Source organism: Limanda limanda, chromosome 21 (genome assembly GCF_963576545.1).
Source record: "Limanda limanda chromosome 21, fLimLim1.1, whole genome shotgun sequence".
NCBI lineage: Eukaryota > Metazoa > Chordata > Actinopteri > Pleuronectiformes > Pleuronectidae > Limanda > Limanda limanda.
In genome coordinates, this window is record NC_083656.1 from 18,323,374 (window position 1) to 18,338,300 (window position 14,927).

The 14,927-nt window shown below is 40.5% G+C and overlaps 1 protein-coding gene and 1 non-coding gene across 2 annotated transcripts in view; both read left to right on the forward strand.

Annotated features, from left to right (window-relative positions):
- Window positions 1-862: 862 nt before the first annotated feature.
- On the forward strand, window positions 863-934 carry trnaq-cug (transfer RNA glutamine (anticodon CUG)). The gene has a single exon. It is a non-coding gene; the product is annotated as a tRNA-Gln (tRNA).
- A 2,395-nt stretch (window positions 935-3,329) lies between these two features.
- LOC133027607 (dynein axonemal heavy chain 9-like) overlaps window positions 3,330-14,927 on the forward strand; it is a 127,042-nt gene continuing 115,444 nt past the window's right edge. The window contains exons 1-11 of the mRNA XM_061094657.1: window positions 3,330-3,366; window positions 4,339-4,543; window positions 4,629-4,787; window positions 5,260-5,390; window positions 5,547-5,758; window positions 10,361-10,594; window positions 10,710-10,877; window positions 11,316-11,432; window positions 11,524-11,674; window positions 13,193-13,301; window positions 13,536-13,604. Of these exons, the coding sequence (XP_060950640.1) occupies window positions 3,330-3,366; window positions 4,339-4,543; window positions 4,629-4,787; window positions 5,260-5,390; window positions 5,547-5,758; window positions 10,361-10,594; window positions 10,710-10,877; window positions 11,316-11,432; window positions 11,524-11,674; window positions 13,193-13,301; window positions 13,536-13,604 (1,592 nt within the window). The remainder of the gene's footprint in view (window positions 3,367-4,338; window positions 4,544-4,628; window positions 4,788-5,259; window positions 5,391-5,546; window positions 5,759-10,360; window positions 10,595-10,709; window positions 10,878-11,315; window positions 11,433-11,523; window positions 11,675-13,192; window positions 13,302-13,535; window positions 13,605-14,927) is intronic.

Consider the following 14,927-nt stretch of genomic DNA (forward strand, 5'->3'; position numbering starts at 1 on the left):
TTGGCTATATTTTTCAACATTTCAACATTTTGCCCGGACGATCAGGCGGCTGCTGGCGTTCAGGTCGCAGTCTCCATTGGAGGCGTGGGTTCAAATCCCACTTCTGACAGCTTACCACTAGCAGTTCCTTTGTCATCCTGAAGAAAGTATGGTCACTGAAGAGAATAACTGCATTGGTTGATTTTGTTTGCAAAAACATTTTGAATACTCTTCACATCATCTCTCCAAGCATCTAACTGGTTGAAGTGACTTAACATGTCCCTCTCTTGTGGTTAGAGATCTGCAATACTTGGGGCACTTGTAGGAACTTATCATCATAGCAACATCCCTTGAATTGTCTCGCACTTGTGTTTAGGGATTTACAATATGTGGGAGACCAAACATCCAGCACCAGCCGAGCCCGGGGACCCAGCCGTCTCTAGATTATAGTGCCCCCTCCACAGAGACCCACCAGCTCCAGCACCAGCCAAGCCAGGGGACCCACTCTTAAGCCCCCACCCTGAGTGCTGAAAATGCCCAGAAATGTCACACTCTTTGTGTTAGGGAAAAATACAATACATTGGACACTTGTAGGCACTTATCATAGTAGCAAAAATGCCTCGAAATGTCCCGACCAATCAGAATGAGCCAGACATTTCTAGGCACTTATCATAGTAGCAAAATGCCTAGAAATGTCCCGTCCAATCAGAATGTGCCGGACACTTCTTTTTGTGCGATCGAATATTGTCTCACAGGGACCTAATTTTTGGAGGTAGTAAAGCTTTGAAAGTCAAAGCTTTTCAATTTGGGACATTTCCCACTGTCCATTTACACCTGAATGCTGTTGGGGGTTGGAGGGTCTAAGATTGCCACAACTGAACAGGGTTCCATGGTGTAATGGCTAGCACTCTGGACTCTGAATCCAGTGATCTGAGTTCAAATCTCGGTGGGACCTACAGTTAAAGATGTACCAAATTTATAGCACTCTAACCTTTCTACATAGTCATCTTCGGCACCTGAACAACACTGAGTGACTCCACATTAGCCTTTCTAAAACTTTGAAATCTCTTTCAGCGTCTCAATAAGCAAGATATTTGCTCCCAAGGCATTTTTATCGCTTCAACCTTTTAAAACTCACTTTTGCTGATGTCTTTGCTAGCTCTGGATTCGATTTATTGGGCTTATTTGTCACACTTGTGTTTAAGGATGTACAATACGTGGGACACTTGTAGGCACTTTACTTTGACGTTAGCTGCTAGGGCATTCCCTGCAGGTCAGTTTATTTTATATTTTCCAACTGGTGTTTTTCAGGTCAGCTTGCAGGGTGCAAAGCCCCAAACACTATAATGGGCCATTCATCCTATCTTTGAAATGGAGCTGCTTATGAACCTTGAGCAGACTCATGCCACCCCAGAGACCAAAGTGAGGGGGTTGTCAGTGGCTATGTCTAGCAGTGATGAGCAGATGGGAATGCTGATTTGGGTGGTTGAGTAATGAGGCAGGAAGTGTGATCTCTTCAATCCACAATAAAAAAAACTCTCAACCCCCTGGAAAAACAGATGTGTCCCGCAAGGGTAGTGTGGTACCTTATGGGGTAACCAGCTGTGGGTTCAAAGGAGCAGGGGTTGATGTTTGGAATGTGGGTATAGCAGACACCTCAGACCCGATTTCCCATATGTGCAGGGAAACCAGAGGGGGCAGGTACAGTAGGCCAACGGCCTTCCCCCTAGTACACTGGTACAACTGTGACCTCTGCAAGTAACCATGGGGGTTCAGGGTATATAGCAGCAAAAGTATGGGGGCTAGACTCCCTTTTGTTGTGTGCCCTGAAGGGGTGTAATTCCTGTTTGGGTTGCAGTGCTATATTAGGTTGCAGTGTTCTAAGATTTCTGTAACTCCCATGTGCTGTGATTTAGATTGGCAGTGCCCTTACACTAGTTGTCTAACCATATGGGTGGCACTTGAGGGGAGTCCAGTACCAAGACTGTGATCAATTAACCCTATATGCAAAGCCATGGCTGTATGAATGTATTAATAATATTAATAAAGGTTATCATTTCCTGATACTCACATCCAAGACAAGGTTTATTACAATATTTGCATATGTGCCCAAATTTCCAAATAAATATTTTCTTTACTCAATATCTAGATATATTGGTTTTCATCCGAAAGCAACGATTTGGGGTGCAGTTAAATGTATTACGATTTTTTTTCTTTGCTGTCTTTTAACAGAAAAACACTCAATACTTTTATTCAGCCTAGCGAGAACATATATATAAATAGAGAGTGTATCTGGTCCTAACATTATAACGGTAGGACCAGACACACTGGTATACTAAAAACTTTGTTCCTTTGAAGTATTTCCATCTACTTAGGTATAGTTGTAGTCAATAAATTGCATCTCTGTGCATCATTGCTATCATGGAGTTATTCACCATCTTATGTAGAATTTATAGCAGGGTTAACAATGTTCATTTCTCCTATGGTTTATCACAGCTAACTCAGGCACAGTATCAGTCACACTGTAACTGATACCAGGAATTCAGTATTGAGTTCCAACCTATCCATAGACACCAAGATCATGCTTATGGATCAGATAGATATGGAGCTTTTCTTGATTAATTTTGAGTTCAGCCCCCCGAGAGCTAACAAACTATCTAATTAACTTTCATAAAACCAGTATATAGATACAGATAAAGCTGTTTGTATTTAGTTACTCTTACACAGTGTGGTAACGAAGGCAGCTGCCTTTAAACAGTTTGGCAACAAAGGCTGTTGCCTCTAACCAGTGGCAACAAACGCAGCTGCCTGATATGTAAAGGCATTTGCCTTTAAACAGTGTTACAACAAAGGCAAGTACCTTTACACATCCATGGCAGGTGAGACCGTAAGTGCCTCCACAAGCTACCGCTGCCACGATTTGAGCTGACCCTTACTGGAGAGACCCCCAATTTGAGTTTGCCCATTCTGGTCAACGGCCTTGCCTATGCTGCTGCTGGGTTACCATGGCAGCCGAGTCAGATCAGGAAAAAGGAGCCAAAACAGACGCGTTACCTGTTGAGGACCGGAGGCTGGTCTTCATCGCCGACTTGGTGCTGAAATTCCTAAAAGTCAAACCAGACAAATGGCAGAAATGTGTCTCCAGCGAGGAGAACCACCAGGTGCTGCAGGACTTCCTGGACAGAGCCGAGCAGCGGAGCCTTTTGGTGTGTTTAACCGCTGGTGGGATGCTCCAGGCCGCCAAATGTCTCTCCTCCTCGTCACCAGGAACCAAGGCTGTTTACTTCATGAAGCGGGAAAACACAGCGCTCACTGTGGAGACCATGAGCGAGAAGTTGACCTGGGGACACATGCCCTCCAGGCCGCTGGATCTCTTATCTGCCATAGATAAGGTGAGCAATGTGTTCTCTTTGCGGTTGGGTACTGGCTTCATGAACTGACAGTGATGTTTGTACATTACTCCAAATCACTCATCCAAGTACATTTCATCAAGCACCAGGTATAAGTATTACAGTCAGTAAAGACTTAAGTATTTAGCAGATTTGAAAGACAAATACCGACTCCCCCTCTGCCTGTAACCGTCAAAATCAAATTAACCGACTATCCAAAGCTAACCCCTGCTTACTGATACAAAGAGAGGTTTGGGGACTCCATTTCTTGCATTAGTTTTTGGAAGGTAACTATGGGATACGCGCAAGGGGCTACTCAGAGAACAGGGGTTACGCAAGTAACCTTAAGATTTGTGTTTGAAAATTAATTGAAATACATCATTCTTTGTAATCAACATTTAGAATGTGTATCGTAAATTATATATAATTTGTTGTACTTTTTTAAAATGTGATAATATATTGAATTCTGGACGCTTGCTGAAACGGACTATATTTCACATTGTGCTATCACGTAATGCATTAACTTTGCAAATACATTTTATTTTAGTTATCTTTTAATTTGTTATATTTGTGCAATATATATTTAATTATTTAGATTTCACTTATATTTTTGATTTAGCCTGATAAGGCACATATTAACTCAATAAAAAAAATAAAGAATTTTAATATATTATGTATTGTCTTAATCCAGTCACTGTGGATTGTGGGTATTAGGTGGACTACAGTTCTAAATAACAAAGCTCATGCAATAAAAACATTTACTTAAATAATGAAGATTTAAAATTTGCATTAAAACAAAATAGGGGACTTCAAGAAGTTAGGTATCTTAGTCTAAAACTCATTAATTAAGCAAAAACCCATTCCCACAGACTTTGTAAAGGATCTGGATGTTTCCTCCACCACTTGATACATTGAAAGTTTACTACTAAGCAAATATTTTTCTGCATTAACAACTCTTATTTCCTTACACGTTCACAGCTGCTGGACACGCTAGTGTCTAACAGTAGCAACCACACTGAATGGCCACCGGGAGTGTGTGATGATGTTGTGCGCAACGTCCACTCCCTCAAGAAAAGTTTGTTTGTGGTGTCAGGCCAAGTCCAAGGCCAGACTCTGCTGCCTCTCCCCATGGACATCGAGAGAGTGGAGCAAGTTGCCCTGGAGATGGGCAAAAGGTAAACAAACAGCTGGAACATAAAAGTTTGTGTCAATTGAAATTTCTCCAACTTGCACATTCTAATGGTTTATGACACCACACAGGGGGGGAATGGTGGAAAGGTGCATCATCCACTCCTTGGAGTCAGCAGTGATCGAGTGGAGCCGTCAGATCTCTGTCGTCCTGAAGATAGACTCCTCTGGGGATCTGCTGGAAGGCAAAAACCCCACACCTGACACAGAGCTGCTCTTCTGGAAGAACAGGTCAGCACCTCAGTTTTTACAGACACAAAGTATCTACTGGCAGCTCCTCAGCTCCACTTGTTCCAGGGATGAGATTGTGTGTAAATAACACAATGCCACATTCCCCAGTGTGTATGCTCTGAAGATTACGACATTAAAATCGGTTAAATCTGTCATTATGTCTCTCATCTCCCTCACATTTCTAAAATGGTCAAGAGTTACAAATCCTCCTGTGTGCAGCAGCCCTCATCTGTTTTTTTACATTCAAACTTTACCTGGTTATAAAATAAAAGTTTACTATTGAGAGGACATTTACATGCCAATCCTCCTAGAGCAGACACAGATCCTTCAAATTAGGTAACTTTTATCAGAACAGTACATATAAACAAGTTTTAAAGAGATTTAAAAAAAAGTGGTGCAACAATCCAGTGTTTTTCAAAAAATGTGACCTGTGAACCTTTTTGTCATTCATCTTTCTTTTTCCCTCTTGAAGATATGCAGATTTGGATGGTATCCATTCCCAGTTAACAGGCTCTAAAGTTGATAAGATGGGAAAGCTGTTGGACGCTGTGGAGAGCAGCTATTTCCCTGCTTTTTCAAACATGCAACAGAACGTGTCTGCAGGTAATGAATCTGTACATCTGACCTGAGACAAACATGTTATTAGACTTGGGTGTCTGAGGTGTAGCGTGTATCTGCTTGAGGCATGATTTGAGAGGATTCATCTTCTTTTTCACACGTGGTGGTTGAACTGACTTTGATCACATTTTCACTTGCCAGCCTTGGAAGAAGCCAAGGACATCAGCATCTACTTGATGCCCCTCAAGGGCCTGTTTGAGGACATGGAGAGCATGGAGTTTCCTGAAGTCAGACGACAGATTGGCCCTTTGATGCACACAGTATGCCTGGTGTGGGCAAACTCCAGCCACTACAACACACCACAACGCCTCATCCTTCTGTTGCAGGAGACCTGCAACCTCTTCATACAGCAGGTCAGCAACACTTATATACTTTTCTTTGTTGTTTTTTGTTGTAAAGATTTGAGCCGTAACTCTATGTGGATATTTGGTAGTGTTGTGCAATAGGAGTAGACTTGACGTTGGCTTATTACTAATAATCATGAAATATGATTATTAAAATAATAAAAATTATTTCTTAACAATAATTAAAAATGATAAGGCTATCACTTAAGAATAGTAAAATATTTAATTAGAAATGATAAGGTTGTCTATTAAGAATAGTTAAATAATTAATGAAAACAATAAAATTATCAATTAAGAATGATACAAATGTAATTATTACTTATCGTAGCGGGGCACCACCCTGGTTCCAGGGACCAACAAGTCAATCTATAAATATCAGTCTCATCTGATAAAAGTTAAATTAATAATCTCAATAGTTAATATTAATGATTATATAATAAAAAATGAAGGGTTTTAAGTTCGAGCACAGGCTATCATAATCCAGCTGTATTCACATACATATGCAAAAATAATCACAGAATACTTATACTTTAATTACAAAAGTATTTATTAAAAAGGGGAAATAAAGTTAATGTTATTTAATGATTCATCATTTTAACAAACTCCAATATTTCAAAGATAACAACAGCAGCAGCACTTATCACAACTCAGACCACACATGTGAGACCTATGGTCTATGTATGTCTGTGTGTGTGTGTGAGTGTGAGAGAAAGAGAAAGGGGGAGCGGTAATGACGTACTCTCAAAATGGTGGTCTAACTCACCGGGACTACAACCAAAATGGCGGATTCGTCTTAGGAATGTGAAGCCAAAAATGGAGGAGAGAGAGAGAGAAAGGAGGAGTGGCAATGATGAACTCTCAAAATGGTGGTCTGACTCACGTTATTCAAAATGGAGCCTATGTTAATGACACCATGCTTACTGTAAAACACGGTGTGCGTGCGCGTCTGCGCGAATGTGCCGGGAGTCCAGTGGATCACGTGGTCTCTCAAGCGGTGCTCTGGTGGTTCTCGTGGTGACACTGAGCTCGACCGCTGGACCGGAAAGGGAGCGGATTTTCTCGTGCTGCCTTAAACGGAATGAAACGTCGTCTTCTTCTGTGGGGATGTGGAGATCGTGCTCCTCAACAGGAACAGATTATTTTTGCTCCTCAGCTGAATGAACGTCGCGCTTCTGCAGGGAACGGCTGTTTGTAGATTGTTTGAAAAAAAGGAAAGTCTGTGTGCAACTCGCCCGCGAGTGAACTTCCTGTTTCGATCTTTTCAAGTTAAAATGACAAAGAGTCCTATCAAAATAAAACGTAGACTAAGATAAGAATAAAGGCAATGCAATTAAATAAAACAAACGTCTGTGAGCACCCCCAATAGCAGCTGGAACATCTGGGAAGACCCGGAGGTCTTATTCAAAAGTCTTTAAGCAGTGTAATGGCAACGTTTTCTGTGGGCTCAACAGTTTTATAATACCTGAGGAGTTCCTGCCTCCTCAGGAAGTGGTCATGGGCTTCGGTTGGCTCTCAGCCAATGAGATGTCAGGGTTCAAATCTCAGGGAGCAGCTATAAACACAGTGGGGGTCCTCTGAGGGAGCCCAGGAAATGCTTCCCCCACCAGGAGAGTCTCCAGGCTGGCTGAGGAAGGTGTGAATTAAGAGTGAAAACTGGTTGAACTGGATTCAGCTTGGCTTTGTAGGCCTCAAGTATTTACAACCCATTGTGTGACGGTCAGCACTCAGGACTTTACCCCCAACAGCAGTAATAGTAAATAGGGAGTAAAAGATTACCAGCATTGATTTATCAGCCAATGACAATGAAGCTTGATATTTTATAATTCAACCATAGCCTTTATTATAAATATTATATATAGAAGACAACTTAAATAAAACAAAATGTATAAAACTTAAATTACAAGAACATAATATACATTAAAAAAATTTGAATAATATAATTGTATATACACACTACCGTTTAAAAGTTTGGGGTCACACAGACAATTTCGTGTTTTCCATGAAAACTCACACTTTTATTTATCAAATGAGTTGCAAAATGAATAGAAAATAGAAAATAGAAAAGACATTGACAAGGTTAGAAATAATGATTTTTATTTGAAATATTAATTTTGTTCTTCAAACTTTGCTTTCGTCAAAGAATGCTACATTTGCAGCAATTACAGCATTGCAGACCTTTGGCATTCTAGCTGTTAATTTGTGGAGGTTATCTGTAGAAATTTCACCCCGAGCTTCCTGAAGCACCTCCCAAAAGTTGATTGGCTTGATGGGCATTTCTTGCATACCATACTGTCAAGCTGCTCCCACAACAGCTCAATGGGGTTGAGATCTGGTGACTGCGCTGGCCACTCCATTACAGACAGCAAACCAGCTGCCTGCTACTTCCCTAAATAGTTCTTGCATAATTTGGAGTTGTGCTTTGGGTCATTGTCCTGTTGTAGGAGGAAATTGGCTCCAATCAAGCGCTGTCCACAGGGTATGTCGTTGCAAAATGGAGTGATAGCCTTTCTTATTCCAGCACCAAAGTAGCCCCAGACCATCACATTACCTCCACCATGCTTGACAGAGGGCGTCAGGCACTCTTCCAGCATCTTTTCACCTGTTCTACGTCTCACAATTGTTCTTCTGTGTGATCCAAACACCTCAAACTTTGTTTCGTCTGTCCATAACACTTTTTTCCAATCTTCCTCTGTCCGATGTCTGTGTTCTTTTGCCCATATCAATCTTTTCTTTTTATTGGCCAGTCTCAGATATGGCTTTTACTAACATAATTGCACAAGGGTTTTCAAGGGTTTTCAAATCATCCATTAGTCTTCTAAGGCGATTAGCAAACCCAATGTACCATTAGAACACTGGAGGGATAGTTGCTGGAAATGGGCCTCTATACACCTATGTAGATATTTCATTAAAAACCAGACGTTTCCACCTAAAATAGTCTTTTACCACATTAACAATGTATAGAGTGTATTTCTGATTAATTTATTGTTATCTTCATTGAAAAAACAGTGCTTTTCTTTGAAAAATAAGGACATTTCTAAGTGACCCCAAACCTTTGAACGGTAGTGTATATATAATTATTATTATCATTTAACATCAAATGTAAAATAATAATAAATGCAGATTTTTCTCCATTGTTAATTCTGTACAATGATAAAAGATAAACGCCAGAAGTGATATGTCTGTGAAAGGCCAACCAATATATTAGTCGGGCTCAAACAACTATCTTTGTTGCTAATAGTTATCACCATTGTGTTTCTGACCTGTAATTGTAAGAGGTCACCTTTCAGTACAAAGTAGGTGAGTGCTGTTTTTTTTGGTTGGATTTCCTGTTGATGAAGTTTCACTCTCTGTGGGTTAGAATGCGTTTTTCTGTCCAGCTCAGTTCCTATGTGTTCAGTTTATGGACACCAAAGTCATTTGCTGCTGAAAATGCACAGTGCATCAGAAAAGTTTTCCCAGGAAAGTCTAACGAGCCAGCAGTGTTAGATTAACCCTCTAGCGGGGCATTTGACACAAGTTTTCACCAGCCCCCCCAAAGTTCCTCTCTCTCTCTCTTTGAATTGTGTATCCTGGGGCATTTATGTGACACAGCGGATTACATAGGGCAGTCTCAATTTACTTCAGTCCTTCTTGGAAAACATATCCTTCCCATGATGTCCGTGTCAGTTGGTTTGATATAGGCTATCAAAGTTATCTACCTACTTAAACCCTTGTGATGAAATCCATATGAATACAAATTTAATAAACATGCATCCAGCACTGTGAAGCAGGCAATGGGGGCGGGACATAAACCAGGTAGGATGAACACAAAGTTTTCGAGCTTCACTCTGCACCATAGAATGGACAAACCACGTCCAGCACACAAACAATAAAAACGTGAAAGTATATTGTAGGTGTGTTTGAGGAGTAGAAGTAAGAAGTAGGCTATGGAGCATTACCATAGGCCAAGCCAACAATCCACACAGATATGTTTAGAATGTGAACTGCACTAGTGTAAAAACAATATTAACAATAAAGTAAAGGGTTATTTTCCTTTCTTGCCAGGAGTAGGATAGGAATATCGATACCACTTTCAATATATTTGTTAAGTTTTTAGCTAGTACCAGTAGGATGATTGGCTTAGCTTTAGCATAAATTATGAAAGAAATCAAGCATGTTTAAGGGACTGATGTGCGAATGCAGCCAAATGTATGGGATATCGTTTATTGTCACCTATAAGGACTTGCATTATGCTGTCTTTATGATTTAGCACATTTGTATTGTAAGCCCAATTAAGATAAACTTAGCCCCATCTTCTGGAATAGGTGTTAGGTCCTTAAGATAGTTTTTACATATTACAAACGGTAACCATGTCTTAATGAGCCTTTTAGAGAAAATCACCACAATCCACACTAATTCCATCCATCACTTGTACCCTAAAATATCTTTGCTAAGCTAGCGTTTGTGCATTTATTATGATATAAGAGCTAACATTGTATAAGTCTGTCTTTGGCACACAATGAGGAGGTAACTTTGGGCTTAATATAATCCATTCCATCGCGTATAATTGAGATGGGGCTCTTTGAGTTGGAATCCAAACTTACTGTAGCTGCTACTCCTCTCCAACACCAGGCCCAGATGTTTCTAGTTCCAGATGAGATTCTGAAAGGAGAGGTTTCTGAGAGTCTCCAGACGGTGCAGACATGCCTGGAGATCCTGCAGCTCTTCAGGGCCACTTACGAGGACCGCAGGGCCAATCTGATCGAGTACCAGAAGGCCGGGAACAGGGTTAAGCCTTGGGACTTTTCTCCGGTTTTGGTCTTCTCAAGATTTGACTGCTTTATCGACAGGATCCTGGCCATTAAGGTGAGTATTTAATCAAAGCTCAGCCCTTTTGGCATGAGAATTGAGATGCAGTTACTTCAGTGATACTGTAGTTGAGCTCAATCACCCTCAATATCCTCTCACTGTCTCCCTATAGGACATCCTGTTAACAGCTTTAGACATGTTAAAGCTGGAGAAATTGGTGATTGGAGCTGTCAAAGGCAGCGCACTCAGCCAGCAGGTCGAGCTGCTCCACCAAGATTTTGCAGATACTTTCAAATTCATCACAGAGCAGCCCTATGACTGCTTGGACCTGAACAACACGGTACGGAGTGTGAGGATCAGTGGGTGCACAGGGGTTTCGCTATTAAAGTCAGATGCAAGGTTTTTATGAAATACTAGACACACGCTACTTAATCAGTGTCATTTTTACCCTTGAATACTTGTCAGTTTATGCTTCTTTTATTCAAGCAGGCGAACACCAGTACAACCTGGTCAGTCCTGCGTTTGTGGAGCAAATTGTTTTTCTACCAAAATAGTATTTTTTTTCAAATATTCTTTAGTTGCTTAACCAAGATGTTTCTGAGCAATGGCAAGAAAAGTAATTTATTTTTCATGTAGGACCCAGTCAGTGTTTCCCTCTGGATGGCTTTGAGTCAGTAAGATGTGAAAAGGGATATGCCGTCCTGTTGCAGTCTAAGCTGTGTTCTAAGCTGTGTTCTCGTTTGGCTGCCGCTGTAACTGTGCTTTTTGTTCCCTGCAGGAGTTTGAAGAAGATGTGAAGAAGTTCGATCTGAGGGTGGATGACCTAGAGCGAAGACTAGGAACCATCTTCTGTCTGGCCTTCGATGATGCCTCCGGATTGGAGCCCACCTTCAAGGTCTGGGAACTGAATCGGTCTCTTTCTCACAAATGCACAAACACAGTCACAAACGAGCACTAAATCCCTTTTGCTAATCTGTTGTCTGCAGGTGGTGGATATGTTTGGTAGCCTGCTGGAACGCCCCCTAGTGGCAGCCGATGCTGTGAGCCGATACCCTCTCCTTGTCACTGTCTTTGAGAAGGAGCTGAACTGCTGTAAACTTGTCTATGACAAACACATCCAGCTTGCAGAGGAGCTTGGTGAGATTCAGAACAATTTCTTGTATTTTTACAGTGAGCAAAGCAACAAAATTATGGCCCTCATAATAGAGAGGGATCGGGAGGTTAAACCATGTAGCTCGGGTAAGGCTAATATGGAAGTTAAAAACAGTATTATTTGTGAAATTTTTTTTAGATGATACCCCAGATCTGTTCAATCTGGGGTATATATCTTTTCAAGGGTTGGTTGAAGATGTTTTGTCACTATGAGATTTCAGCCTCCACCTCAAAAAAAAAAAGGTGAAGATTAGACATTAAACTCTAAACTGACCGATGTGGAAGTTAAGACAAAATAAGAATAGATGAGATATGATAAGAGACTAAATCTAAAATAAAAGTAAATAACAATATATAGAATAACAATAATACACACCTTTTACTAAGGACAGAATATTATTGGTAGACAAACATACTTGAGTGCACAGATTGATTGTATAAACCTGTGTACCGTATTTGTGAATTATGTATAAAAAGATACTGAAATGAACACATACATAAGCATAAATATACAAATATTATATAGGTAAGTGTGGTATATGACATTTAAATATATATAAATAGGTTATTTCACTACAGTATATATTATATATCAGTATCCCCCTTAAAAGAGACCACATATTAGTCTATAGCTGTGATGATGAAAAACGATGATCGCTAAAAGCCTGACCGTGAAACAACTGCTTAGTAAATTACCACTAACAGGGAGTAGTTAATATGCAAATAAGGAAAGCACACTAATTCCAGACACAGCCGAAAGCAAGTGGCTTGACAGAGAGGTTTGTAGCTGTTCAAATTTCTTTGCATTTATTTTCAGCAACCAACAAATTGCTTTTCGCTTGCATTGTATTGGGGCGGCAGCAGAAATGTTGGAAACATTCATATCTGAGATCTTGGGAGAATAAAATTTAAACAATCTTGGTGGCTAGATAGCACTATAGATAAATATAGTTTTATAAAGGATCGCAGTGCAAGTCCAGCTATAGTGGACCTTTGCATGTTGTTCCCCCCATCTCTCTTTCTCACACTCTCCTCTCATTTCCCATTGTCTCTCACTTACCTATTTAAGACCCAAACTGCCCGAAAACCTGTAAAAAAAGGTGATCTCAGAGTAAGATGTATTAAGCTGCTTTCAAACATGCACAGAACTCTGTGTGAACACAAATGAGCTCCTCTGGAGTATCTGCAGACTTTCTCTTTCCCTCATTTTCGAGAGATCCTCCGCAGAACATGAAAAGAGCCCCAGGGACAGTTTGCAAGGACTCACAGGTTCATGCAGGGATTCAACTTGGAAAGGTCTCAATTTGAAACGCTTAAAGAGGAAGAGAGGGATCCATCAAGAGAGATTTAAGATCATATCATCACCATATCGAAAGTTTATTTGGTTCATTCTTCTCGGGGGCAACCTTATTTTTTGCAATGTGTGTACTCTGACAACATAGTGTGGTTATTATCTCAGTCAACATTAACTTGACTTGTGGTAAACACACTTGACTTCCTCAGGTTCGCCTGTCGTGAGTAAGAATATGCCTCCAGTAGCTGGCGGGCTGAGATGGGCCCAGAGCCTACAGAAGCGCATCCAGACCCAGTTCTCCAAATTCAATTCCTGCCCGTGAGTTTCCTCCCATCGCCAACAACACAACTTAAAGATTAAAAACTGAATTGTTTTGTGGTTGTTCATTTCCAGTGGTCTCACTGTGAATTTGTTGCTCTAGCTGCTCCTCTTGATAACATTTTGCATTGGTGTTTTTGAGGCCTCATCATAATTATGATGAAGAAAACTGGCCCCTGGGAAGGTATTGGCTACAATTTTTGCATGGGTTGTCAGATTTCATCTTCTCTGCAGGTGTCTGGAGTCTGAGGAAGGAGCCAAGGTCAAAGACAAGTATGACGAAATGATACAACTGTTGGACAAGTAAGTACGGCTGTTATTTTCCTGTATTACAACACTTGTCATCAGGCTTGGATGTATGTATCACTGAATAAAAGAACAGAAAGGAAGGTTAAACAAGTATAGAGTGACAGAATGAGATGTCCTCTTTCAGGACTGTAATAACCTTGAAAGCCAATCACATTACTCAGATATCAGCTCCTTCTGTGGCTGTGACTTCACACAGATTCAGTTTTGAACATGCATGTTTGTGATTTTGATAGTTGAGCGTGTAACATTTGTGAAAGCAGCCCCTGTGGAATAGCATGTAGACACGCAGCTTCGAGCTTGATTTATGTTCTCATTACTGTGGCGCTGCTTCACAGATTATTTCACAGGACTCCCATAATCCCATATGTTCCTTCACTACTTACTGATGCCAAGTGAGGAATGGCCTTTTAGACCATATCCAACATCAAAAACTGAAAGATAAAGCATCCCATAGGTCAGAAAATTCTGTTTGTATGGAATCAAACTGAATTATGTTAGAGGCAAAAAGAGAGATAGAGAGGGGGCATGTTTGTTTTTCCACTTGTGTAGAAATGTCTGCACAGCATTACGTTATAAAGCATTCTACACATGGCAGCTGATTAAAGCTATATAGTCAGTAACATGAATCAATGAGACATTCATTTGATGAAGAATGAGAGGAGGAAAGAGAAGCTCCATTTGTCCATGTGTTGCCTGATAGTCTAGGCCTATTGCAGTAGAACTAGGAGCTGGTTCAAGGCAAACCTGAACCAGGCCTAAATGCATAAGAATATTATATTCTTATATATAAGATCTTAACATCAATACCATTACTTACTGGGAGCCAGTGTAAAGAGGCTAAAACAAGAGTGATGGGGTCTCGCCTCAGGTGAAAAGCTGACAGCTGAATTCTCTAAAAAAGGTGGAGGGGAATCAAAGCGTAAGAAATATAATCAAAATAAAAAGGTGAGAGTATTTCAAAATATTTCTAGGATAGCACAAAATACGATTATAAGGACACCTTATGGAATAAAAAAAAAAAAGTTAACTATTCACATAAAGAAATCAATACTGTAACTTAAGGGACAAATCAGTTATCTGTGGAATGCCAGGATGAGGAAGAGACAGAGTGGACTGAGCATGCAAAGCTTCCACAGTTTCTCCATAGAATCCCATCTGCTGCATGACCTCCAGTCTGTTTCCAAATCGAGCCCTGTTGAACGCTTGTCTCTTTGTTGGTTATTCATGACATCAGAATTTTCTGAAAGGTCTGACTTCACAAGTTGTGACCTGTTTGCTGACATCGTCAGAGTGTTTCTCTCTTTCGTTTTTTCTGTG